The sequence below is a fragment of the Rhinopithecus roxellana genome, chromosome 12 (assembly GCF_007565055.1).
Source record: "Rhinopithecus roxellana isolate Shanxi Qingling chromosome 12, ASM756505v1, whole genome shotgun sequence".
Lineage (NCBI taxonomy): Eukaryota > Metazoa > Chordata > Mammalia > Primates > Cercopithecidae > Rhinopithecus > Rhinopithecus roxellana.
Window position 1 is genome coordinate 111,482,450 of NC_044560.1, and position 24,765 is coordinate 111,507,214.

Genomic DNA, 24,765 nt, shown 5'->3' on the forward strand with positions numbered 1-24,765 from the left:
TGTGGTTTGGCATTTCCCTCCACCCACACATGTGACGAAAAGGGGAAACAAGACTGGGTCCTGGCCACAACTTCAGCTGAGGAACTTGGCACAGCCAGCTTGGGACCCAGGACCCTAACGGTAATGGTAGGGTGGGGACACCTTGTGCTGAAAACCTTAGCACCTCCATCTGAGGCTTATTTAAGGGGGAGAGACCTGGTTGTGGCAGGTGGGAGGAGTCCTAGCCCCAAGGAGATGAGGATTGGAAGGTGAGGTGAGGTGAGGTGCTGGGAGGTGGTCTCAGTCAGTACAGGGCTGTCTCCTCCGTCCCTGCCAAATTGAGATGGGAGTTAGTAATGCTTACACTTAAACATTGAGTTTACTATATGTGAGGTGCTATTCTCAGCACTTTAGCTTGTTTTTGTTTTTGTTTTTTTTAAAGAGTTTCACTCTTGGCCGGGCTCGGTGGCTCAAGCCTGTAATCCCAGCACTTTGGGAGGCCGAGACGGGTGGATCACGAGGTCAGGAGATCGAGACCATCCTGGCTAACATGGTGAAACCCCGTCTCTACTAAAAAATACATAAAACTAGCCAGGTGAGGGGTCGGGTGCCTGTAGTTCCAGCTACTCAGGAGGCTGAGGCAGGAGAATGGCATGAACCCGGGAGGCGGAGCTTGCAGTGAGCTGAGATCTGGCCACTGCACTCCAGCCTGGGTGACAGAGCGAGACCATCTCAAAAAAAAAAAAAAAAAAAAAAAAAAAGTTTCACTCTTGTTGCTCAGGCTGGAGTGCAGTGGCACAATTTCAGCTCACTGCAGCCTCCACCTCCTAGGTTCAAGCAATTCTCCTGCCTCAGCCTCCCAAGTAGCTGGGATTTATAGGCATGCGCTACCACGCCCAGCTAATTTTGTATTTTTAATAGAAACAGCGTTTCACCATGTAGGCCACGCTGGTTTTGAACTACTGACCTCAGGTGATCCACCCACCTTGGCCTCCCAAAGTGTTGGGATTACAGGCGTGAGCCACTGCGCCCAGCAGCCAGTTGTTTTGGTTTTGTTTTTAGAGATGAGGTCTTACTGTGTTGCCCAGGCTGGTCTATAATTAGTGGCTCAAGCAATCCTCCCACCTTGGCCTCCCTAGTAGCAGGGACTACAGATGTGAGCCACTGCACTTGGCAAAGTGCTTTGCTTTTTTTTTTTTTTTTTTTTTGTAGAGATGGGGTTACATTTTGTTGTCCAGGCTGATCTCTCGAACTCCTGGGCTCAAGTGGTCCTCCTGTCTTGGCCTCCCGAAGTGTTGGGATTACAGGCATGAGCCACGGCACCCAGCCCCTGCTTTACTTCTAATAACGGTTCTAATTCTCCACAATAACCCTATGAGACAGGTGCTATTATTGTCTCATTTTAGGGATGGAAAAGGGAAGGTGGGTGGGTGAGGAAATGGCAGAGGTGGGATATGCATTCTTGCAATCTAGATCCGCAGTGCTCTCTCTTAGTTCCCTTTTGGCTTTGTGGGCTTCTCTGATAACCGGCTCAGTTGGGGGATGGGGACTCGAGGGTAGATTCCCGGCTTCCGAAGAGGCGTGGGAATTCTGTTCCCCCACATCACCGCGTCCTTTCTTCTGCCCGGTTTCCCCGGAAAGTGTGGCAGAGGCGCTGTGTTTGGAGATCCCCCTATCACGGCCCCCCAGATGGGGCCTGGACGATGCCTCCTGAGGGCCTTGCTGCTTCTGGCTCTGGCGTCACTGCCGGAAGCCTCCCAGTACTGCGGCCGCCTTGAATACTGGAACCCAGACAACAAGTGCTGCAGCAGCTGCCTGCAGCGCTTCGGGCCGCCCCCCTGCCCGGGTGAGAATCCGAGACCCAGCCTTGCTTGGGCGGAGCTTGCAGGTGATAGGGAGCGGGGAAGGGGTGAGGTCTGTGGGCTACGGGCCAGAGTCTTGCTTACGGGTCTAAGCGGTGGGCCTTATGTAGATCACACAGGGATGGCAGGCAGAGCCTGTGCAGATAGTGCGGGCTACCGTAGGGCAACAGCGAAGGGATGTGGCTGGAGAGGCGGGATAGGGGCCCCGTGGAAAGGGTGGGCTTTATGTAGATAAACCGGGAGTGGGCGGAGCTCGGAGCAGAGCAGGCGGGGAATGAAAAGGCGAGCCCGGAGAAAAGTGACAGGAGCGGAGCGCACGCTGATAGGCTGGGAGCGTCCTGGAGGGGCGGGGCACGCTGGGATAGGGCGAAGGGAGAGGGCGTAGCCTGAGCAGGGGCGGGCTAGACGGCCGCGCTGGAGAGCAGTTTTCCCGCTAGATTATGAGTTCCGGGAAAACTGCGGGCTCAATGACCACGGCGATTTCGTTACGCTCCCATTCCGAGAGTGTTCTTCTGGGCAGTGCAACTCCGACGGTGCGGAGCTATGTAGCCCCTGCGGCGGCGGAGCGGTGACCCCCACTCCCGCCGCGGGCGGGGGCAGAGCCCTGTGGCGCTGCAGAGAGGTGCGGATGGGACTCCCGGCCGGGCAAGGGCGTGCGGGAGGTGGGGGGCCTAGATGTAGGGAGCGGGCGTAGCCCCACATAAGTTGGGCCTTGCGGGGCCCAACTACCTTATCAGGTACCATATCACATGGGATGTGGCCCCATTAAAGGGTATAAAGATGAAAGGTTTGGGAGCGGGCAGGAGTGGAGTGTGGCCTCCAGCTTTACTCCAACCCCTTATCCCCAGAGGCCGGTCCCTGCCAAGAGGCCCTGCCCCCTCACACCTGGAAACCCAGGCGCCCCTAGCTCCCAGGAGCGCAGCTCACCAGCAAGTTCCATTGCCTGGAGGACCCCTGAGCCCATCCCTCAGCAGGCCTTGCCGACTTTCCTCCCGCTGTTGGTGCTGGTCCTGCTCCTGACCTTGGCGGTGACAGCGATCCTCCTGTTCTTTCTGCTCTGGCACTTCTGCCGGCCCAAGGAGAATGCCGACCCCTATCCCTATCCTGGTTTGGTCTGCGGAGTTCCCAACACCCACGCCCCTTCCTCCTCGCATCTGTCCTCCCCAGGCGCCCTGGAGACAGGGGACACATGGAAGGCCTCTCTACTTCCACTCCTGAGCAGGGGTTAGTCCTGGAGGAGACCCGGGGCGGGGAAGGTGGACTGGACGCCCACCCTTCCTCCCCTTTACCCTTCCCTTTTCTTCCAGAACTGCCCGGTCTGGGGTCACAGCCCCTGTCTCGCCTCCTGGATGAGCTGGAGGTGCTGGAAGAGCTAATTGTACTGCTGGACCCTGAGCCTGGGCCAGGTGGGGGCATGGCCCACGGCACTACTCGACACCTGGCCGCGAGATACGGGCTGCCTGCTGCCTGGTCCACCTTTGCCTATTCGCTGCGGCCGAGTCGCTCGCCGCTGCGGGCTCTGATTGAGATGGTGGTGGCAAGGGAGCCCTCTGCCTCTCTGGGCCAGCTTGGCACACACCTCGCCCAGCTAGGGCGGGCAGATGCATTGCGGGTGCTGTCCAAGCTTGGCTGATCTGGGGTTTGCTGGGCTTAACAAACTCAATAAAGAACTTTGTTGACTACTAAGCCCAGTATACAATTAGCTTTGAAGTACTTCTTGAAGTACAATCCTAATTAGGCAAAGACCCAACAGCTATCCTCACTGCTCTTTGCCCTAGAAGGGCCTATTCCAACATACACACAGGGCCACATGTGGGAGGGTTGACCCCAGGTGCCTCTGGGCCACCAGAATCCCCTCTGGGCAACATCCCTGCTACAGACACGTGCTGTGTTCTGTGTTGTTCTGAAGCCGTAACAGACCCCAAGACTGACTTCTCATTCTCAATGATGGCCTCACCTATCTGTTGAGGCTGATGAACTTCCTTGGCTTATGATGGGTGGGTGTGTAGAAGTGGGGTTCCTACCTGCCCCCATACCCTACAAATGGGAAGACAACCTCTCCAAACATTGACAGACTTTATTGTGGGGGGGTTCCCACCTGGGACCCCACCTCTTAAATAAAAAAGTGCATAGAAAAGAAGGGATTTAGAAACTTTTGTACAATATCTACATCCTGGGCCCCCAGGGCAGAAAGGGGGCGATTGCTGGGTGGGCTGGAGGGGTGGAGGCAGGGCCCTTGTCGCCTGCATGCCCACATCCACCCTGAACATGAGGATGGGGGTGAGATGCTCTGGGAGGGGCTGGGGGGCCCCCAGGCTAGGGGCAAGATGGCAGCGACGGCAGCAGGAGGTGTGAGGGGTCGTGGTGGGCAACCACGGCCTCAGTTAAGGAACCGACGGCAGCGCTTGGCGCCACAGTTGCAGGGCAGCTTGTTGCTGGCATCCTCGATAGGGAACTTGTAGTCGTAGGTGAGCTCCTCACCACGCAGGATGCGGCGCAGGGCGAAGATGACAATGTGTTTCTGGCCCTCCACGTGGATGACCCGAGAGAAGCAGTTGGGCTCACAAGAGTGGTTGATGAAGCGGGCGGCATTGCCATGCATCGTGGCGTCCACTACATCAAAGTCATCCATGCGGAACATATAGCACCCGATGCCCTGCAGGGATGAGGTGGGGAGATCAGGTGCTCTGTCCCTGTGGACAGGCTCGCTTCACCCACTGTCTTCCCACGGCCACTGGGAGCCCACCTTCCCATCGTAGAACTTCTCCCGCTTGTCAGTCAGCACGGAGCGGATGACGATGCCGGAGTACTCGATGACCATCTCCCCTGCATCGATGTTGCGCTTACAGAACAGGCCTCGCCCGTGGATGGCTGATCTGCAGGGCAGGACAAACAGGGAACTCAGGGGGGAGGGGGACAGAAACCAGGTGGTACCCCCTACCCAGTGCACCTGTCCGTCCACCCAAGGGGCATCCTCCCCCCCAACCCCACTCACCTGTAGACACCCACAGCTTCTTTGGACGTCTTCTTAAGGTGACGAAAGCGCATGGCCATGGGCAGCTCCAGGCTGGTGGCACGTCTGGTGAGGGACAGCAGGGTCACCCAGGCTGGTGCTCAGAAAGACCTCTCTCACCCGTGCTCACTCTCTAAGACCCTTCCAGACCACCATCTGCCCCCCAGCTCACACTCCATACCTGGTTGACCTGAGCTGCACCTCATCCTCTTCCTCGTCACAGGTGGCCCCCTCAGGGAGCACCCGGTGCTGGGAGGCCAGGAAGTTGAACATGTCAAAGGTGCACTTCCTGCAGGTGGGAGCAGGGGAAGGAGAAATATACTATTGAAGACAGGGCTAACAGGGAAATGGGTGGGGTTCATTCTTATGTCAGCTCTAGAAATAACTCTTCTTTACATTTTTATTTTACAGATGCGGTTTTGCCATGTTGCCCACGCTGGTCTCGAACCCTGGGCTCATGCGATCCTCCTGCCTCAGCCTCCCAAAGTGGTGGGATTACAGGTGTGAGCCACTGAGTGTGGCCAGCTCTAGAAATAACTCTTGAAGTGACCTAATGTCTCCTCCCCAGGCCTCGGTTTCCAACTTCCACATATATATATAAACATATAGTATATATACAGTATATAAATATGTAACTACACAGTTAACTCCCAACCTCAAGAGCTCTCATAGGGGCATCCTGACCCGGGCATCACACCCTAGACCTCTCACCGGAGATAGACCTCTGCCCGAGCAGCCCCATGGGGATTCAGGGGCGGCTCCTCCTGGCCCTCTCCCTGCTGGTGGTAACGGAACTTATAGTGCTGGCAACGCTGGGCTCCGGGAAGCTGCTCGGCCAGGAAGATGACAGCATCATGGTGGATGCCCAGGAGTCTCGCCCCACTCATTCCTGAGGGGAGATGTTGAGGACACACCTGTCATGTGGAGGGCCCATGGTGCCCTCAGGGAGACATCCAGCCCCCAGCCTCCTGCGGGGCCTACTCCTTACCACTAAAGGAGAGATGTCTGAGTCGGGCATGCCCTCGGGCCTCTTGCACTTTCTCGATCAGAGTTCTCCACGCCCCTGGGGAGACAGCAGAGCCAGGGCTGAGTCAGGATGGTGTTTTATGAACACTCTCCCTCCTGCCACTGCACCCCCCAAACTCACCCTCCAAGCTCTCTGCCTCCACGCTGAACCCATCCTCACTGCTGATCTCGAAGCGCAGATGTGGGCCAGTCCGTTTCGGGGCCTGGTTCTCTTTATCATCTGGGGATGGAGGCTCTTCCTCAGAGCTCGAAGCCTCACCTGGTCCCAAGAAGCAGGCTGGAGTGAAGATCACCCTTCCTGGACTCAAAAGCCCCTGAGCCCCGCTGCGCTCCCAGCAGACACCACTCTCTCCACCCCTAGGCGCAGACACAGATACTAGGGTCTAATGGCCCTCCTTCTGCTCCAATTACCCAGTGGGCGCTGCAGAATGAACATTTCTTCCCCTAAGGAGCCTGTGGCTCCTCTTCTGCAGGACTTCTAAGGTACAAGAGCATTCCACGGAGGCTTGGGGCCTTTTGGCAGGACACGCCTAGGGCTCACTCAAACCCAGTGTCCCATACATCCCATCTACCTGTCATTATTCTGTTTCCCACACAAAATTTAAAATACCAGAGAATTATATTTTGCACGTCTTTTTTTTAGATGCAGCAGATTTCTGTAACTATTACAAATATATAATATCATTTTTTGAGACAGAGTCTCGTTCTGGCACCCAGGCTGGAATGCAATGGCGCGATCTCGGCTCACTGCAACCTCTGCCTCTCAGATTCAAGCAATTCTCATGCCTCAGCCTCCTGAGTAGCTAAGATTACAGGTGCCCACCACCACACCCGGCTAATTTTTGTATTTTTAGTATAGACAGGGTTTCACCATGTTGGCCAGGCTGACCTCAGGTGATCCACCTGCCTTGGCCTCCCAAAGTGCTGGGATTACAGGCGTGAGCCACTGCGCCCAGCTACAAATATATTATTATATAGGCTCACATGCACAGAGCCAAGTATACTGTAAGTTATGAGCTATTTAGTGGATTTCTCAAGGGTTAACAGATTAAACAGGGCAGACGGGACATGCTGACGTAGTACATGTGGATGTGAAGAAGTGGCTTGGGGGTCAGGACAACACTGGGCCTGAACACCTGGAAGGATAAAACTGCCATGGACTGAGATAGCGAAGGTGAAAGAAGAATGGGTTTGGCGTGCAGGCAGAGGGCTTAGTTTGGGACAGGCTGACTTTGAGAGGCCTCTTAGAAACCTCCCCCTGCAACCTGCTGGTGGAGATGGTGGGCAGGCAGCAGGACGGGATGGAGGAGGCCACAGTTCAGGAACAGGGTCTAGGCTGGAGAGAGCAATGTGGAGACAATCAGAACACAGACAGGAGTACAGCCACCAAGCTGGAAGGGAGCCCCTGGGAGTGAGCATACAGAGAAGTCAAGGCCAAGGCCCCGGCACACATCTTGACTGACAGCTGTGGGCAAGGAGGCAGGACCAGAGGTGAGAGCAGGAGCAGCCTTGGAAGCCAGGGAAGACAATGCTTCAAGGCGGGAGGGATCCGCTGCACCAAACGCTGCTGCTGCTCAAGCAGGTGTGGGCTGGGGACTGACCACTGGGAGTTGGAGGCACGAAAGCTTGAGTGGAACAGGCTTTAGGAGAGGCAAAACCCACATGGCCACACTCTCCCGATGTCACCTCTCCAGGCCACCCTGCCCCACCTCCCCCACCCCAAGGGAGACTCTAAAGCAACACTCCTGCCGTGTGACTCCCGTCCTCTCCAGGCCTCAGTGCCCCAGAGTCCACCTCTGACAACTTCTTCCCCGTGTCCCCCAACCCTCACCTCCACTGTTTCCCGAACATGGCAGGACTGACCATAGGACCCTGGCAGGTGTTCTCACTGCTCGCTTTCTCAGTGCCCACTCTAACCTGCCCTTGCTAACGTGTCTGTGTCCTGCACCAAAATGTGGTCTGGCCCCTGAGGACAGGGACCTCCCAAGGCCACTGCCATATTCTCATGTCATCTCTGAGACATAAGCAGCCTCTGAGTTAGGCAGTCTCAATCCATGTCACTCTGCTTCCCCGCTCAGCAACTGAGCTCTGTGTCATGAGAAAATCCAAACATCTGGACAGGATTGGGCCACCACAAAATCCCAGCCTCAGGCTGCTTGACCACGAGCTTACCTGGCCGCAGCCATTCCTCCCACCACTGCCCTAAAGGACCAACAGAAAACTCCCCCCAGCTTCAAGCAGTCTACCAGCCACGCCTCCTCCAGGGGTCTCCACCCCTACCTATTACAGTTTCTGCATAAACACCTGCTTCCCCTCCTCTCCTTTACCTCAGAGGTCACCAGTTCAAAACCGGCCACCAGGCCTCCTCCCACTGCCTTTTCCATCCCAGCCTGCCCTTCCCTGCCATCCATGCCTCCGCTGTCTCGGCCCTCACACCAAGCACCTCCACGCTACTGGCCCACCTCCCCCTCACCATCCTTAGCTGAACTCTGGCCAGGTGCCTGGGCTGTTTTGCCTTCCTCAACCATGGTCTCAATTCTGGACTCTGACACAACATCCCACCCTGTGCCACCTGCTCTCACTGGACACCAACCCTAGACTCCATAGGCCTGGTAGTCTCTGTGGCAGCTGAGATGTGATGACTCCCTTCCCCGAGCCTCTGGGACACCACTCTTCTGATCTTCCCACTGTCCCTGACCATCATCTGGGCGCTAGGTGGGTTGCATTCTCTCTGGATCATCCTAGAACTTCACCTTTGGCTACTCTATGAAGCTAACTCTCAGCCCTTGGCAGGCTAGGCTCTGAGGCCCTCCCCTGGGCTCTTGGGCATGCTGGACAAAGACCTTTAAGAGGATCCCACATAGAGCCGAAATATCATTTCCACATCTGTTTCTCCCACAAGGCCAGAGACTCCCCAAGGTCATCTCTAACCCTAGCACTGAGGCTCAGGCTTGGCCCCCGGGAGTAGATACTGGTTTTCAAAGCAGACTGATTCTGCATCTGTGAGTCACCCAGCTCAGCCAAGCACAGGCAAGGAGGGAGAGAGAGGGCAAGACCGGTCCCTACCTGAATAGTGGTGCCACTGGGACTCAAGCAGCAGGTCTGGGGGACCATCGGGGACTTGGGGAGGACCACCTTCCGGAAGTGGCAGCAAAGGGGACCGTTCCTGGAGGAGCCTGCGAGAAGAGACCTGTCAGGAAGGGGAAGGGCAGAGGTCCCAGACCCTCCAGGGAGAGAGGCCTGGTCACTCACCCAGGACTTTCTTCCCCAGCGGGCTCCCCAGGCCGATCCAGGTCAAGGACCCCGCGCACTGTGGGGGTTTTCATCCTCACACGGCTACACCTGGGAGGGCGAGCCCGAGAAGGATGAGCCGCATCTCCCACCCATCCGCCCCCTTGCCTGCTCTGCCAGTCTCAGCACCCACACTCACCCGCCACTGCCAAGCCCCAGAACCTGGGGGATGTCCTCTGAGGCCTCTCCATCTTCATCCAGCCGGGGGGCTTTGTATGGGGGAGGTGCTGGCGGGGACCGGCCAGAGAAAGTGGACACCCTCTTGACGCGGATGGCCTGGCGGGGCGGGCTGGCTGGCCCACTGCTCAGCACCAGCGTCAGGGGAGTGGGCGGTGGGGGTGGGGCAGGGCGGACCACCCCGACCACGGGCAGCACGCCGAGGAGGGGGCCTGGGGGCAGAGTCCAGGAGGTGGGAGCTGTTGGGGAAATGGTGGGGGGCAACGGTGGCTGCTTCACTGGGGGTGGGACAGGTTCACCCTCCCCAGCCATCTTCACAAATACTTGCCCCAGCTTGTTGACAAGGATGATTTTGGATGTGGCAGGTTTGGGGGGCTCAGGGGCAGGGCCAAGGCTTAACACCCGGACCCCCGGGGCCCCTGGGAGCCAGGCAAATGTGCGGGTGGGGTCAGCTGGACTGGCAGGCAGACCCTGGGGGGGCTGGCTGCCATTAGCCAGGGGAGGCGCCGGGGGGAGCGACTCCTCTCTAGGGCCAGCACCTCCCTCCCCAGGCCCCCCTAGGTTCTTCAACACAAAATCCACAATTTCTGATGGCAGGTCCTCAGGAGGCCGGGCCCTGTCCCCTGCAGCCCCGAGGACCCCTGCCCGGCCTACTCCTGGCCCTGAAGGAGGAGTGCCCTGGCCCCGAGGCTGCTGCACCGCCTCGGCCTCACTGTCAGTGCCGTCGTCCACGCCGTCCAGCTGTTCAATGCGGGGGGCTCCAGGGGGGGCGCTGGGGGCCAGGCCAGGGGCGGACACCACAGTCACAGGGAAGTGGATGTAGCGGGAGCTGGGGCTGGCCTCCTCCTCGGAGCTGTCCCCTGGGCCCCCATGGCTGCTCCCCATGGCCCCAGCGGCTACAATCTCTTCCTGGAAGGGCTCAGTCCCCAGCAGGCTGGCCGCGAAGTCCAGGTCAGCAGCACTCAGTCCTGACACCACCTCCATGTCCTCGAAGTCTGGGCCCAGGTCTTCAGGGGGTGGTGGAGATGGGGCCGGGCCAGGGGGAGCCAGCTCCCCTGAGGTAGGTGTGAGGGCTGTGACGACTGAGGTAGGAGGGGGCACCCTGAGCTGAGGGGAGGTTTTGAGAGGAGGGGAGGCCCGCCGGGACGGAGGCGGCCTGGGGGCCAAAGGGCTGGGACGACGGGAGCGTCTAGGGGGAGCTGGGAAGTCCGGGTCTCCCACTGTGGGGATGTGGTGGGTCAGCGAAGATGGACTTCCTGTTGGGGGAGGGTTGGTGTCACCAGCAGCTCCCATCTCCCCAGCTCCAACCCCAACCCCCACATGCCCAGTGCTCACCAGGGGAGGGCAGGGGGCCAAAGGAGACACCCCCCAAGGGCCTCCGGGACGGTGAGTAGTTGGGCACTTTGATTCGAGCCCCTGAGAAGGAACGGGGGGCTGGAGGAGGGGCGCTGCCTGAATCTGGCCGCAGTGGGGGGTCCAGGTTCTGAATGGGCGAGTGGCGCTCAGGAGCTCCAGGGACAAGGACATCTGTGTCCAGTGGGGGGTCCTCACCACCTGGGGGCTCTGAAGAGGCGAGAAATGGCACTGGGGTGGTAGGGGCTCTGCGCCAAAGCCTGCCCACGTGCCCTCCTGCCCTCCTCCTGAGCCACTGTGCCTCCCAGGTCCCCCACCCTGACCCAGTCACAACAGGCCCCAGTTTCCAGTGATCACCCAGGCCAAGCCCAACGCGGAGTCGGCAAAACCCGCACACACCTGGGCCAGGGACCCTTCAGGGCCACTCCCCACTCGTTCCTTGCCATCTCTCTGCTGCAGGCTTTGCATGCCATGGAGATATGCCCTCTCTCCAGCATGGCCAGTCCTACCACTTTGTCACTTGCCTGGTGCATCCCTGCCACATCAGATGCCCCCGCCCGCCCCAGCCCGAAGGTTCTCCATTACCTGGCGCCACCCAACCTCTGCAAACTGATCTCCCTCCTCCACCCAACACTCCCTCGTTTCCAGACAGGATGGGTGTACCCTCCTCCTCCTCTGTCCACTTCTTGTCATGCTCCAACCTGGAATTAAGCCCTTTCTATCATCCAAATCTCTTCCGTCTCCTGCTCTGCCCACAACAAACTTCCCCATTTCCAAGCCCATTCTTTGCCCTGTGCCATCCAGCTCTCAGCTACATCCCACCACCAGCATGGCTCGAAGGGGGCCGGTTTGGGAGCTGAGCAGATCCAGGTCCAATTCCACCTCCCCCACCATGTTACTGTGTTTCGCCACTGTCCCCTTTGAGGTGTAGTATGGCAACACTGGGGAGCATTACATGAGCACAGAGCCCCAAGTTAGGGAGCTGTAAGCACTCTGCTCCCTGCAGTCGTCCAAAAGCCAGCACCCCACTCAAGCAGACAGCGTGCCGCTCTCCCCACCTCACTTCCCATGAAAAGCCAGGCACAGCCCCTGGCACGCAAGGCACGGCAGTAAGCGAGTTGCCGCTACGTTACAGCAACTGAAGCAAGAGCAAGCCTCCTAGAGTTTACAAAAGGGAGCGGGGAACAGAGATCTGTAGGTTTGTTTAGGGAGAGCGGCATTCAGGAAGAAGACAGAGCCAATGCCACACCTGAGGAAGGGGCGGGGCTGTGCACAATGGTCTGGTTCTCCTCTGCAGCCTCCAGGTGAGCTGGCTCTTCCCGTGGCCCCCATGGCCGATACTCCAGAATTCGGCACCGATACCAGCAGCGCCTCCGAGCATCCACCGTGCTCCAGTACAGACGGGAGCACCTGGCGTGTGGGACAAGACGGTTAGGATGGTTGGGAAATGGGATCCAGCTATGAAGTCCCCTGGCCCCATGGATCACCCCAACCGCTCACTGGTAGCCAATGGGGAAGAGCCGTCCCTCGCAGTCCGAGAGATCAGACAGAGTACCCAGGGAGTCAATGCGGATGGAGCCTGTGGTGCAAAGCGGAGGTCAGGAAAGGCAGGCAGGCCAGGGCAGGAGGACAGGGCGGAGAATAGGCAGCTTACCAATGAGCACATTGATGGCGTCAGGTTCAAGCCCCGTCAAGAACTTCCGCTTGAAGTTGATGCCCTCGAAGTCCACATAGACTCGGCGGAGAACATCAAAACCATCGGGGTTCACGATTTCCTGGAAGAGGGGGTGGCAAAGTGAGGTGGCTGAATTGGTGGGGGAGGTGGATGCCAGGGATAACTTGATAGGTGAAGTTTGAGTAGTCAGGGGCTTGGCCTAAAGGCCTCTGGGAAAACAGATGAGGAGACAGAGAGGCAATAAGGCCAGGCCTGGGGGCCACAGGGGTCCCTAAGTGAACAGGAAGATAGGTGGGGAAAGAGCTGTGTGCCCCACAGTTCTGGCCCACCTTGCCATCTAGGAGATCAGTGTGTTTCTGACAGAAGACTTTCTTGTCGTCCTGGAAGATGCAGTAGCTGGCCCGGGCACACATGAAGTGGAAGTTGCTGAGGCAGGAGGACAGGCAGCAGCCCACCGTGGCACCAGGCTTCAGGCAGAGCTCGCAGCGCTGCGTAGGGGAGGGTGGCTCAGGGGAGAAGCCAGGGCTGGGGCCGGGCGCCAGGCACCACTGCCACTGAGTCTGCATGGGTCCCTGTCTAGCCTGGCACCTGGCACGGCACAGGCTGTCCCCAGGCGCAGCCTCTCCCCAGCTGCATCCAGGCCCAGGTGCACGCCAAACTCTCTCTGGTTCTTTGAAGCGAGAATGACAACAGCTAATGCTTGCTGATGGCACTGACCATCTTTGTCACACTGTTTTCAGGTAGAGGTTGTGTTACCGTCAACCTCACAGATACCCCTGCAGTGGGAATCTCTACCACCCTATTGCCCAAGAGCGCTTCAGGTCTCTCTGTACCTGGCCCAGGCACCACTCTGAGGAGTGGGGGAATTCTAACCTCACAGGGATGTAGTGAGAGCTCAACGCCACCCAGCATGGAAAGCATGCAGCCCAGGTTCAATCAATGGGCACTCTTCTCACTTTTAGACTCCCAGGCTTCAGGCCCAGATTATGGCCAGAGGACCCACATATGAAAAAGCTGCCATCAGCACCAACGTCCCAGGGCAACCAAGAGACCTCAGCCTGGCAGTGAAAGGATGCCAGGTAGGGAATGTGAAGTAAGAGCTGTCTGCACCAGAGGAGGCCTCCCCGAGAGCCAGAGGGTTGCCCACCTCTCTGGGCCCACGCCCTCACCATTTGCCTCCCTCGGGCCACAGCAGCATGCACATTCTTGAGGGAACCGTCGTTCTCCTCGAAGACTTCTGCCGACCAGATGGCACAGTTGACGTGTGTCCACTCATTCTGCCCGATGTACAGGAGCCGCCCCGCCTCCTGGGGCAGAAGAGGAGTAGCATGATGTGGGGGGCCCGGGACCAGGCCCCACAACCTGGTGTGTCACAGAGCAGCCCTCACCTTGGAGTCTGCATCCCCGTATTTGAGGCAAAGTGCACACTGACGGGGGTCTTCCAGGTGTGAGAAGGCAGCCGGATCCTTGCCCTGGAATGCTAGAGAGGAAATGTGAAGGGAGGTCTAAGAATCAGGACCTGGAGCCAGGTCACCAACACAGGGCCCTGGCTTCTGGACCCCCACTTCCCAGTACCTGCTGAGGGATCCCCTGGAGGCTGCCCTGATTCTGGGGTCTCTGGTTCCTGTTGTCTCCACTGTGCATAGACATGATCCAGGGATGGGGGCAACACCGCGTTGGGAAGGACTCCGCTGTGGACAGGCAGGGTTAGCAGCTGATGCGCCCAACAAGAGCGGCTGAACGGGGGCCCATCCACAAACCAGCCTCAACTTGCCATGACACCCACTGCTCCCTCTCCACGTGGAACTTCTCTCAGTTCACCAAATAAGCCAGGCCCTCTTGTGACACCTTGGACATATGAAATGCTGCTCCTCACGCCTGGAATACTCTTCATCCCCAGGTCTGCTCCAATGTCATCTCTTTCAGGAAGGCTTCCCTGACACCTCGGCTCCAGAAGGTACCACCTCTGGGTCCCCACCGCCCCCTGGTATTCTCCATCACTGCCCTGACCATCTGGGTCTTCAGTGCCTGGCCGGCCCCACAATGAGCTCTTTAAGCAGAGCCCAATTTGACTCGCTCACTGCTTTGTCCCCAGCATTGGCCCGCACAAAGCAGAAACAAAGCTTTGCTAGTCTAGTACCACCAGGGAATCTCACCCGGGTTCCACCACCCTCCTCTCCAGCTCCGCTCCAGACCCTACCTCTGCTCATCTCTTCTTAGCCCAGCATGGCCCCTGCATGCCCTGGCCTTGCCCTAACTCCCTGGCTTCCCTCCTGCTACTCCGCCTTGCTCACTTTGGCAGCCGGGTACTCCGTCGCCAGTACTTGGGGTCGTGGGCGTCGAACCAGCCGAACGCAGATTCTAGCAGCTGGGGAGTGGGTTAACAGGATGAGAAGAGCCGGCTTCCCCAGGAGAGCTGGCAGGGGCAGGGTCTGAAGGGCCCACTCCCCTACCCCACAGGCGTCCCCGGAAGAGCTCACCTTCAGCAGGAGCCCCTTCATCTGGCCTCCAGCCCGGCGCTCTGGAGTCTCTCCCTCCTCTGAGTGCCGCATGAGGATGCCCACCATGTCCTCCATAAAGCTGTGCTGTAAGGGGGTTTGTCAGAGACTGAGTTACCTCTGCGCAACCCCAGCCTTCTCCTCCTGGCACCCACCTGCTCCTTCTGGTGTCCCACTCACCACAGACTTGTAGAGGCCATCCTCAAAGCGCTGACTCACAGCTTGCAGGCCGCAGGGTCCTGGGTGCAGCTGCTTCCCATCCGGCCCACACTGCAAAGCGGGGAAGTTAGCAGGGCTGGGGGTGGGCCTGGCCCCACCTCATCCTGCCTCCAGGGTCCTCCAGACCTGGGTGCAGAGCAGCAGTGGGCCCGCCACCTTGGAGCTCAGCAGGCCCTGGAGCACCTGGCGCAGGCCCCCCTGCAGGGCCCCGCTCAGGGCCTCTCGCCAGCGGGGCTGTGCTGCCCCAGCACACGGTCCGCAGGTGTAGAGCACCGAATCTGGCAGTCCTGAAAGGATCTCGTAGTCTTCATCTAGGACAGCCAAGCAGGAAAGGGAAAAGTGGTTTCAGAGGATGTGAGGGCTCCCAGCAGCCTCTAGGCCAGCAAAGATCCTTAGCCCACCTGTCCTCTCGGGGCCTGTGGTGGGGGTAGGGGTCTCCACAGGGTTGAGGCTGCAGCCCAGGTGCTCCGACTCACCTGAGAGCCCCTCGCACTTGGCATGTACCCAGTGATCACACTGTGCGCACTGCATCATCTTGCTCTCATAGTCGTTGTCTTCATAGCAGCGTGTGCAGATCGGGCAGTAGTTTCCTGGAGGAAAAGAAGAGAAAGAGTCAGAGGTGCTGGGGTTCCCACTCAGCCCTGAGCATCTCTGCTCAGAGAATAGCTGTACCTTAGCTGCCTCTGTTATGCCCCAGCTTTGAGTGCCTACCACTCCCTAAAAGCTGCTTGAGGATGAGTTTTTTTTTTTTTGAGACATAGTCTTGCTCTGTCACCCAGGCTGGAGTGCAATGGCGAGATCTCGGCTCACTGCAACCTCCGCCTCCTGGGTTCAAGCAATTCTCCTGCCTCAGCCTCCCGAGTAGCTGAGATTACAGGTAACCACCATCATGCCCGGCTAATTTTTGTATTTTTAGTACAGATGGGGTTTCACCACATTGGCCAGGCTGATCTCGAACTCCTGACCTCAGGTGATCCACCTGCCTTGGCCTTCCAAGCCACTGTGCTCGGCCTTAGGATGAGACCTCTTTTCAGACTCTGCAGAACACAGGGCCTTGCAGATGTACTGCCTGAATAAGACTTCCAAACTGCTCAGTGGAGACGTGAGGTTCCAGGAAGTACCTCAGACACCAAGATAGTGGGGTCCCAGGCCTTCCACTCCCACCACCCTCAGAGGGGCTATGCGTCCCTGTTTTACATACTGGATGGACTCCTGTGGAAGAGTTCCCTGAGTTGAAGCGATAGTCCCATAGCTAGAAGGTGGAAAGCCATGAGAAAAGAGGGTCTGTGCTAAAGCCTGTAGAGGAGCCTGGCCATTCCCCTGTGGCCCCCAGTGTCCAGTTCCCCTGTCCGGTCCCCACCTTTCTCATATAGCTGGGTGCACCTGGGGCAGAGGCTGTAATCTCCAGACCACTCGACGTCCCAGTTCTTGCCTGGAGTTGCCCCACAGCTCTTACAGCGCACACAGGCTGAACAGATCTGGGGGAGCAGGGCGATGTTAGGGGAAAGCCAGACACTGGGCTGGAGCTACATGAGCGGGAGACGGGAGAGGAGGAGTTGGGGATATGCAGGAAGCAGGCAAGGAGGGATAGGTAAGAGGAGAAGACACACAGGACAGACACGGAGGAGAAACAGGAGGAGGGCAGGAGTGGACATCAGGCTAGAGCAGGGGATTCTGAGCCCATGGAACGTGAGATTCATAAGCTCCTAAAACCACTCCACACAAATTCTGAATATAAATCTGACCTATGTGAAATTTTTGAAGAGAAAATGTTACTAATCAAATTCTTAAGAGGATCCCCAACCCCTGCTCTTCCTGAGAGCCTCAGCCTAGAGCAAGTTTGGGGGTGGTGGTGATATTCATTAGAGACAAAGCTAAGGGATGAACATCATCTCTCACCCAGTGGCGCCGTTTGCGTGTGGCCCGGGTTGGATAGCTGGGCCCTAGACAGGCCGGGTGGTAAGCATGGCGGCAGCGCTCGCACTCCAGGAGGTGCTGTTGAATGTGGAGACAGAGATGGCGAAACCTACTGGCACAGGGATGCCCTCACCTTCAGGCCTCCACGCACCCCGGCTGGCCCCTGGGCCCAAACCTTGGATCCACGGCCTTTGCGTCCACAGACGTGGCAGAACTTGCAGCGACGGCAGCACCAGGTGTCGTGATGCTGGGGCAGGGGCCGCTCAGCCTCCTCCAGGCAGAATGGGTGGAAAGGGTCACAGCAGACTTGGCAGAACACCAGCTGGGGACAGGGTCAGGGAGTGAATGATGGGCATAGCATGAGGCCAGAGGGCCCAAGGAATCAGGCTGTGAGGACCGAAAGAGATCTGGGGGTCTGTGAAGAAAGGCGGAGATCTAACCTCGTGGAGTCCTTTGCTGGCACACAGCAAGCACACCATCGGGGGGCCCCCTGGCACAGAGGTGAGCACACTCAGGCCCCCCATCAGCCACACGTTCTCTAAATCACAATCCTCCTGGGGGAAGAGAGGACGCAGGATCAGAGGGCAGCCAGGCACACAAGGCAGAGCCACCTGACTTCTCAATGACACAGTCATCAAGGTTCTTCCAACCAAAGGCTCTGTAACTCACCCCACTCAATGCCATACCTTAAAATCCACACGGACACGGTGCACACCATCAGGAGACTTCTGCTTTCCAGTCCAGCCATTGGGAAAAGAAGCAAAGGGGCCAGGGGCCAAAGTATCCTGGGGAGGGAAGGTGGGGGAGTTCAGAGCTGCCAGCCTGGCCGAGATGCAGACTCCTCTCCTCACCGCCCTTCCCCCAGCCTACTGGACCCAGACCCTGATCCAGACCCCTCTGCTCTCCAGACAGGCAAGGCCCGCCTCATCCCTCAGGGCCTGTCCTCTTGTGTGGACACACCACGACACTCAGGTGTGTCTGTCACTCTGACTTGCCAAGTAGCTCCTGGAGGGAAGGGGCTCTCGGAGCGGGCCGTGCTGACCTTGTCCAGGCGCCTTCGGGCCTTGAGCTGCAACACAGGCTGCAGGGTGGGTTTGCGGGGCCGGCTCTGCTCCTCAGGTTCTGGCAGTGGCAGCTCTAGTCAGGACACAATGAGCAGTGAGGTCCCTCCCCTTCCACGCCCCTCTTCTTCTACAACCCCAAATGTTACCTGGATTCCCAGGGCCTTCTTTAACTAACCAAGACCTGCCAGGACGACTCTTTCTTGTTTTTTGAGGCAGGGTCTCGCTCTGTTGCCCAGACTGGAATGCAGTGGCGTGACCCATAGCCCACCGCAGCCTTGAACTCCCAGGCTCAGACGATCCTCCTGCCTCAGCCTCCTGAGTAGCTGAGACCACAGATGGGTGCCACCACATACAACTAACTTTTGCTTTTATAGAGATGGGGTCCCACTCTGTTGCCCTGGCTGGTCTTGAACTCCTGGGCTCAAGTGATCCTCCCACTTCGGCCTCCCAAAAGTGCTGGGATTACAAGTGTGAGCCACTGCACCAGGCCTAGGACGACCCTTAAGTCTCACTCATTAGGCTCACTGAGCAGCTCATAGGCCAGTTCTGTACATCCAGCTAAAAACTGCCTCCTCCTCTGCCCTCAGCCACCTTCTCTATCAGACTGACAGAGCCCTGGGTCTGGGTGCCTTGTCCCTCCTACACAAAAGACACAAGACTAAATAAAGGATCAAAAGAGAAAGCATTAAGCAGTTCGCACCATTTTCTCGGGGGGTCCGACGCCGAGGAGCAGGGGGGCCCCCGGGCTCCGAGTCATCCGAATCCTCGAAGATATCATAGGAGGGTCGCTGTTTGACGCAGCGCCGGGCTGACTTGCGCTGCAGGAGGGAGTCCTGCTCCTCGGGCCCTGGGGGGGCCACCACCTCCTCCCGGGGCCCCCCAGCTCCCGCCCCCCGGCGTGGGCCTGGAGGACCAGGGGAGGCCTCAGGAGATTCATCGGAATCCCAGGGCAACAGCGTCTTCACTATCGTCCGGCCTGCGGGAACAGGGGACTTAGTAGGATTTGAGCTCAGCCAGGGACACGGGACACTGGGAGAGAAGCCAAAAAGAAGCGGGGCAGGGAATGAACGCGGGAGCTATGAAAGCACACAACGGAGAAGACAGAGAGCGTGAGCTGCAAGGGAGGAGAGCAAAGAAACACAGCTCCCTCCACAGCACAAACTCTAATACGGTTTTGAGAAGAAATGCTCCTTAAAGCTCGTCACCTTTTTTAGCCAGTCGTTCCATCTTCCGAGCCTCTATTTTGTCACACTTCCGGTATCTGGGGAGGGGAGCAGCACGTCACCAGGGTAGGGGACTGGTGGTCTGGGGGAAGAGAGGAAGCTCTCCACAAGAATGCCAACCCCACTGCTCTGGCCAGGCAGAAGAGGAGCGAGGCAGGAAGCCTAGAGGACCGACACCCACGGGAGCGAGGCCACGCCCCAGCTACTCACACACAGCACTGCTTCTTGGTGTTGGGGCCCCCAAACTTGGGCTTGTCTAGGCAGTTGACACAGGACCCACAGTCCTGCACACGTAGGCAGCCCCGACAGTGTCCACATCGAGCCATCCGCATCTTCTTGCCGTGATGGGAGGGCAGTGAGCGCCGGGGTGTGTGGGTCAGGGTCCCTCCAGACCCTGCGGGCTCTGAGTCTCCCCCAGGGCCTGCCGTCTCCACCTTTCCCCGCCGGGACCGTGACGGGACACTCTCAGTCTCAGACGCCGATGATGTATCTATTGTAGCAGGCAGGGAGGAGGGGATGGAGCCACAAAGCCACCAGGCCTTATACCTCACTTCCCTGCTTTCCGACAATCTGGCTCTGGCATTCTCACAGCGCCAGGTTCCTGGTGCCCCCAAACGAAGTTGCTCTAGGACCTAGTACTCAAGCCCGCTTGCCACCTAACCCCCGAGCACCTGACTTGGCTCCCTCTCTCCTAGGCTCTGGGTGCATGTCACCCAAGTGTGGGGTCATCCTCAAACCTGACATGGCTGTCCAGTCTCCCCACCTACCCTCTGTGGCAAGGTCCTGCCGATCCCGGAGAGGGAGGGCACTGAGGCGAGGGACATCTTCAGGCACCATGGCCCGGGCCTGACCCAGGGCCACAGCAGCATGACGGCAGACGTGTTTGATGCGGGGACCTTGCACAGGTGACTCAGGACCCTGGGGGAGAAATCAGAGTGTGGGCAGGCAGCTGCTGCTTGCGCTCCCACAATCCCACTCCTCCCGCCAGTCTTCTTCAGGGCCCTCCTCCCGATGCATACCGAGGGCCGCTCTCTCTTAGCTTCCACCGACTCATCCTCGGGCCGGACAGGGCCTCTGTCGGAGACCTGCTTGAGAGCCCCGGCCACCTCCTCCATCTGCCCCCCAGGGCTCGGCTGGCAGGGAATAAACAGGGTCAGGGGCTGGATAGTGAAAAAAGATAAGGACAGGGGGCCGGGTGTGGTGGCTGATGCCTGTAATCCCAGCACTTTGGGAGGCCAAGGCGGGCAGATCACGAGGTCAGGAGTTCGAGACCAGCCTGGCCAACGTGGTGAAACCCTGTCTCCACTCAACATACAAAAATTAGCCAGGTGTGGTGGCGGGCACCTGTAGTCCCAATTACTCGGGAGGCTGAGGCAGGAGAATCTCTTGAACCCAGAAGCGAAGGCTACAGCGAGCCAAGATCATGCCACTGCACTCCAGCCTGGGTGACAGAGAGAGACTCTATCTCAAAAAAAAAAAAATGACAGGGACAGAGAACTAGCACAGGGAAGGGCCGGGGCTGGGGAGGAACAAAGGACGGTGGGGGATCACAGAAAGTCAGATTCTGAGGGTTCCCCGCAATGCTGGAAAGTGTCCAGGGAGGCGGGAGGTTAAGGGACTGCAGAGAATGGAGACTGGATGGCTGGGTGTGCGCTGGGCCCAGATACGATGCTCACCGGCATGGAAGCTGCCACCTTCTGCTGCTGCTGCTGGTCGATCTTGAATAGCTGCACTTTGGCTCTCTTGAGGAGGCTGAACATCTTCTCCTCTACCCCAGACAGTGGCAAGGAACCCAGGCCCGCAATCCGGGCTTTTTCCAGGGGAGGCATCTGCTGTGGTGATGGCGGTGGCTGCAGCTGTGGCTGTGGTGGCGGTAGCGCCTGGGGCAGGAGCTGGGTTTGCAAGGCCTGCAGGGGCTGCAGTAGCTGAGCCTGTGTCTGTGGCCCGTTGCTCAGAGCTGGAGCCCCGAGAGGGGACACCTCGGCCTTAACAGGAGTGGCGACCACAGGGGCGAATCGAGGCAGGCTGAGGTGGTTGGTGCGGCCCACTGCCCGAGGCTCAGGCTCAGCTGGAGAGTCATCGGCAGGAGGAGGCTCTGGCTCAGGGGCTTCAGGAGCCCCAAGAGGAGGAGGAGTAAGCACCGATTCGTAGATCTTCAGGTGGGCTTCGCTTGGGGTAAACTGAGGGGCCCGAAGGAGTAGGGGCCTCCGGGAGGTGGTGGCTGGAGCAGGGGGTGGGGAGGGGGCTGGGGGAGGTGGAGGGGCTGGGGGAGGAGGGGGCAGCTCCCGGGTCAGTGAGGTCCAGCGAAATGTGGGTTCCCTTAGGATGGACCGTCTCTTCTCAGGGAGTGGGACTGGGGTAGATGGAGGAGTTGGGGCACGTGGTGGAGAGGGGACTGGTGCTGGTTCCTGGGGAACAAGTGGGGAGGTGGTGATGGGAGGTCGCAGGACAGGTGAGACCTCCACCTTTGGGGGCTTGGGGGGGTCTTCATCCATAAATCGCCGGGGTGTCTTGATGACACGGGAGGAGCGGGCACTCACCACAGGCATAATAAACTGCCGGATATTCTTCAGGAAGGTGGTACTTTTGGGGGCCACGGTGGGACTGTCTTCCGGAGGGCCTCCCGTGGCGGTGCTGGGGGTTGGAGTGGGAGGAGAGGTACCCTCTGGCCCTGCCCGAGCAGCTTCCCGCTCCGCCCGCTGGCTGGGAGTCAGGGGAGGCCGGCCCCTCTTCCTGGAGCAGGTAGCTGGGACCACAGGAGGAGGGGACTCTTCCTGCTCCTCTTGGGCGGGAGGCGGTGGAGGGGATGGTAGAGGTGGTGGGGACACTGGGGGTGGTGGTGGAGGGCAGAGTGGGGGTGGAGGAGATGTTGAAGGGGGTGGGAGGGACGGAGGAGGTGAAGGGGCTGGAGGAGTCAGAGGCGGTGGTGGCAGCTTTGTCTCTTCCTTTTCCGCAGCTGGCATCATCTCCTCAGCTACAGCTCTTTCTTCCTTCTCTTCTCCCTCCTCCTTGTCTTTTTCTTCTTCTTCTTTCTTCTCTTCTCCCTCGTCATCCAGCTTCTGTTCCTGCTTTTTCCAGCAAGGGCTCCCTCCCTGTCCAGATCCAACTCTTCTTTGGGGGGCATCCTGCCAAGTTTCCTCATGTTGACCTTGACCCTGACCTGATTCGAGTCCCAAGGACAATTGTCCCATCTTTACTCTTTTGGCCCTTGAAACAAACTTGATCACAAAAGGGAGCCCACCACCTCGGCCTCGGCCCCTGCCTCCACGGCCTCCACGGCTTGACTGTCCTCCACGCTTGGGGGTCCCAGGTCCTGGGCCGGGTCCCTCCTTACACTTCCAGCTGCCAGTTTGGTGTTTCACTGGAACCACAGGAGGTGGGGGCTCAGGTTTGGGGATTGTCACAGCTGCTTCTGCCACAACTACTGCTTGCTGCTTCCTCCTGCAGGGGCCTGCTGGCCGTCCTGGGGGCCGTCCCCGAGACCGCCGGGGGGTGGAGGGCTCACATGCCCGGCTCCGGGGTGCTGGGGGTGCCTGGGCCCGCCGGAGAAGTTCAGTCAGTGCCTGCACCATCCGTTCTGTGCCTTCCTCACCCCGTTTCCGGGCAGGGGTCTTTGGGGGGGTAGGAGCCACATCTGCTAGGCGAGGAGGAGGAAGGGGGGTCGTCTTATGCTTGCGACCCCGACCTCGGGGCGCTCGACCTAAAAGGAGAATAGGTGTGGGGAGATGGATCAAGCCGGCCCTGCAGACAGAGGAAAGCGCTCCAGGAGGGCAGGGACTAAGTCTTGCTTGTGTGTTTCCCCCGCTGCCCAGACTAGCTTGGACTCTGAACACAGAACACACTCGGCAACTGACAGAGACTAGTTGAACAGTGAAGAGCTGACACGAAGGGCGAGGATAAATTCCTGTGACGCTACAGAGGTGGAGTTCCCCCGTCACTCACCTCGCTGGGATCGGAGCGCAGAGCGCAGGGAACTGGGGGCCACATCTTCATCTGAATGAAAACCCTGAAACTCCTGATTTAGGGGACCAGGGGTGGAGGGGAGAAACAGCAGTCAGTGCCAAAGCCCTCGTTCCACCTGAGGCATCGAGGAATATTCCCAGTTCCCACTTAACATACCCCTGCCTATTTAAAAAGAACAAAAAAGACTCAAAGGTCACGGGAAGTGCAAGACAGGGTCTTTCCCTAGGGATGGAGGCGCCAGGTATTCTGAACCCGGATCCCCAGTGCTGGACCACACCAGCACAACCAAAGCCATGGTTCACTGGCTCAGGAGAGAAGACGACAGGGTCTCCTCAAGGAAGGCAGCAGTCCCCATACTCAGATTCCCTCAGAGTCCAACTGAGACCAAAGTGGGACCTCCACTGACACCCTCTCGGGCCACAATTTCTTTCTGAATTAAGTTGGGAACAGGGGCCGGCAAGTGGAGGGGCAGGGAGGGCATCAGATGGCTTTCGTACAGGCTCCACTGCAAGCCCTCAAGTGGTTATTAACCGTCCAGGGTAGCAACCCACACCTTCCTGCCTGTTCTGAAAGGCTGGGGGAGAAATCCTGAGCTGAGCTCTGACCTGCCAGGGTGCCCAGTCCCGGCCTTCATCCCACTCCTGCTCAGCCCGAGCCCCAAGAGGAAACCCTCCACCATTCCACCTGAGATGCCAAGAGGAACTGGGGCCCTGGAGAAACCAGAAGGTTGCGAGGCCCGGTAGGGCGGCCCACAGGTAAGAGCCCAGACAGCTCCAACCCGTCTGCCAAGGCCACGCTGCCGCTGTCAACCACGACTGGCTGGGCATGCAGTCCCCACTGCCTCCTCGCCCAAACCTCCACCGCCCTAGCTCTGCCAGCTGCCGAAAAGGATCGGCCCAGGACACTTCAGCAGGACCGACATCGGGCGCAAGTGCCCGGCTGCAGCCTGGGCTTCTCTACCCACTTCCAGAGGCCCTTTCCCCCGGAAGCTGCATGCAGCCTCCCTCCCTCCGTGCCCCGTCTCTCCGAAGGAACCCCGAGGACCCGGCCTGCCCACGCCACCCCCGGGGCAACCCAGACCCCTGGAAGCCCCGGCCTCCGCCCCACCCGGCGCTGGGGACGCCTCCGACCGCCTCACCTCCTCGTCGGATTCCCCGTCACTGCTCTCCTCCTCCGGCACGCAGCCCCGACTCAGGCCCCAGCCCCGGCCCCGACCCCGGCCCCGGCCCCGCTGGACCCGCGGGCCGGCCCACAGGCGGCGGAGCCGGCGCAGGCCCCGGCGGAGCCCCAGCAAACGGAGCAGGGCCGTGTCCTCCCCGGGCTCGGCTCCGCCCGGCCCCGTCGCGCCACCGCCGCGCCGCAGAGCTACCCGCACTCTTTCGGCCCCGTTGCCCCGTCCGCCGCGGCCCCCGCCCCCGCCGGCGCCCCGCGGCCGGCCCGGGAAGCGGCCCCGCGCGGAGCCAGGCCCGGGGCAACTGCCGCCGCCCGCCGCCGCCGCCATCTTG

The 24,765-nt window shown here is 59.2% G+C and overlaps 2 protein-coding genes across 10 annotated transcripts; one reads left to right on the forward strand and one right to left on the reverse strand.

Annotated features, from left to right (window-relative positions):
• The first annotated feature begins 34 nt into the window (after positions 1 to 34).
• Positions 35 to 3,978, forward strand: IGFLR1 (IGF like family receptor 1). 5 transcript variants are annotated; one of them, XM_010369272.2, is made up of 5 exons: positions 35 to 120; positions 1,621 to 1,825; positions 2,279 to 2,463; positions 2,690 to 3,065; positions 3,149 to 3,978. In XM_010369272.2, the coding sequence occupies exons 2-5, from the start codon at positions 1,669 to 1,671 to the stop codon at positions 3,472 to 3,474; spliced, it is 1,044 nt and encodes a 347-aa protein (XP_010367574.1). In that variant the 5' UTR covers positions 35 to 120; positions 1,621 to 1,668; the 3' UTR covers positions 3,475 to 3,978. The 5 variants fall into 5 exon arrangements, with proteins under 5 accessions (XP_010367574.1, XP_030798445.1, XP_030798444.1 ...); XM_030942585.1 differs by having other exon boundaries at positions 3,009 to 3,065; positions 3,149 to 3,721; XM_030942584.1 differs by having other exon boundaries at positions 60 to 126; positions 3,009 to 3,065; positions 3,149 to 3,535.
• On the reverse strand, positions 3,899 to 24,765 carry KMT2B (lysine methyltransferase 2B). 5 transcript variants are annotated; one of them, XM_030942578.1, is made up of 37 exons: positions 24,399 to 24,761; positions 23,240 to 23,312; positions 20,974 to 22,997; positions 20,317 to 20,430; positions 20,065 to 20,215; positions 19,508 to 19,787; positions 19,280 to 19,335; positions 18,775 to 19,050; positions 18,053 to 18,147; positions 17,697 to 17,795; positions 17,451 to 17,564; positions 17,186 to 17,332; positions 16,993 to 17,088; positions 16,454 to 16,571; positions 15,570 to 15,683; positions 15,220 to 15,404; positions 15,055 to 15,144; positions 14,857 to 14,961; positions 14,671 to 14,744; positions 13,952 to 14,067; positions 13,765 to 13,856; positions 13,546 to 13,683; positions 12,706 to 12,864; positions 12,356 to 12,476; positions 12,202 to 12,280; positions 11,951 to 12,111; positions 10,684 to 10,911; positions 9,311 to 10,604; positions 9,133 to 9,222; positions 8,947 to 9,056; positions 6,002 to 6,139; positions 5,843 to 5,917; positions 5,566 to 5,743; positions 5,036 to 5,143; positions 4,837 to 4,920; positions 4,588 to 4,717; positions 3,899 to 4,497 (listed from the first exon to the last, which is right to left on the reverse strand). In XM_030942578.1, the coding sequence occupies exons 1-37, from the start codon at positions 24,759 to 24,761 to the stop codon at positions 4,222 to 4,224; spliced, it is 8,151 nt and encodes a 2,716-aa protein (XP_030798438.1). In that variant the 3' UTR covers positions 3,899 to 4,221. The 5 variants fall into 5 exon arrangements, with proteins under 5 accessions (XP_030798438.1, XP_030798439.1, XP_030798437.1 ...); XM_030942579.1 differs by having other exon boundaries at positions 3,901 to 4,497; positions 20,317 to 20,457; positions 20,974 to 22,931; positions 24,399 to 24,765; XM_030942577.1 differs by having other exon boundaries at positions 3,901 to 4,497; positions 20,317 to 20,457; positions 24,399 to 24,765.

What these genes read in the sequence shown, in the direction of transcription:
- IGFLR1 (XM_030942582.1), top strand. An exon ending in CCCTGTGGCGCTGCAGAGAG is followed by an intron (nt 2,464 to 2,689) that starts GTGCGGATGGGA and finishes CCTTATCCCCAG; the next exon opens with AGGCCGGTCCCTGCCAAGAG. An exon ending in ACTTCCACTCCTGAGCAGGG is followed by an intron (nt 3,066 to 3,148) that starts GTTAGTCCTGGA and finishes CTTTTCTTCCAG; the next exon opens with AACTGCCCGGTCTGGGGTCA.
- KMT2B (XM_030942577.1), bottom strand. Translation starts at nt 24,761, where the DNA reads ATGGCGGCGGCGGCGGGCGGCGGCAGTTGCCCCGGGCCTGGCTCCGCG. An exon ending in TCGGACCCCCCGAGAAAATG is followed by an intron (nt 18,148 to 18,774) that starts GTGCGAACTGCT and finishes TGTCCTGACTAG; the next exon opens with AGCTGCCACTGCCAGAACCT. An exon ending in TCCAGGGGATCCCTCAGCAG is followed by an intron (nt 13,857 to 13,951) that starts GTACTGGGAAGT and finishes TTTCCTCTCTAG; the next exon opens with CATTCCAGGGCAAGGATCCG.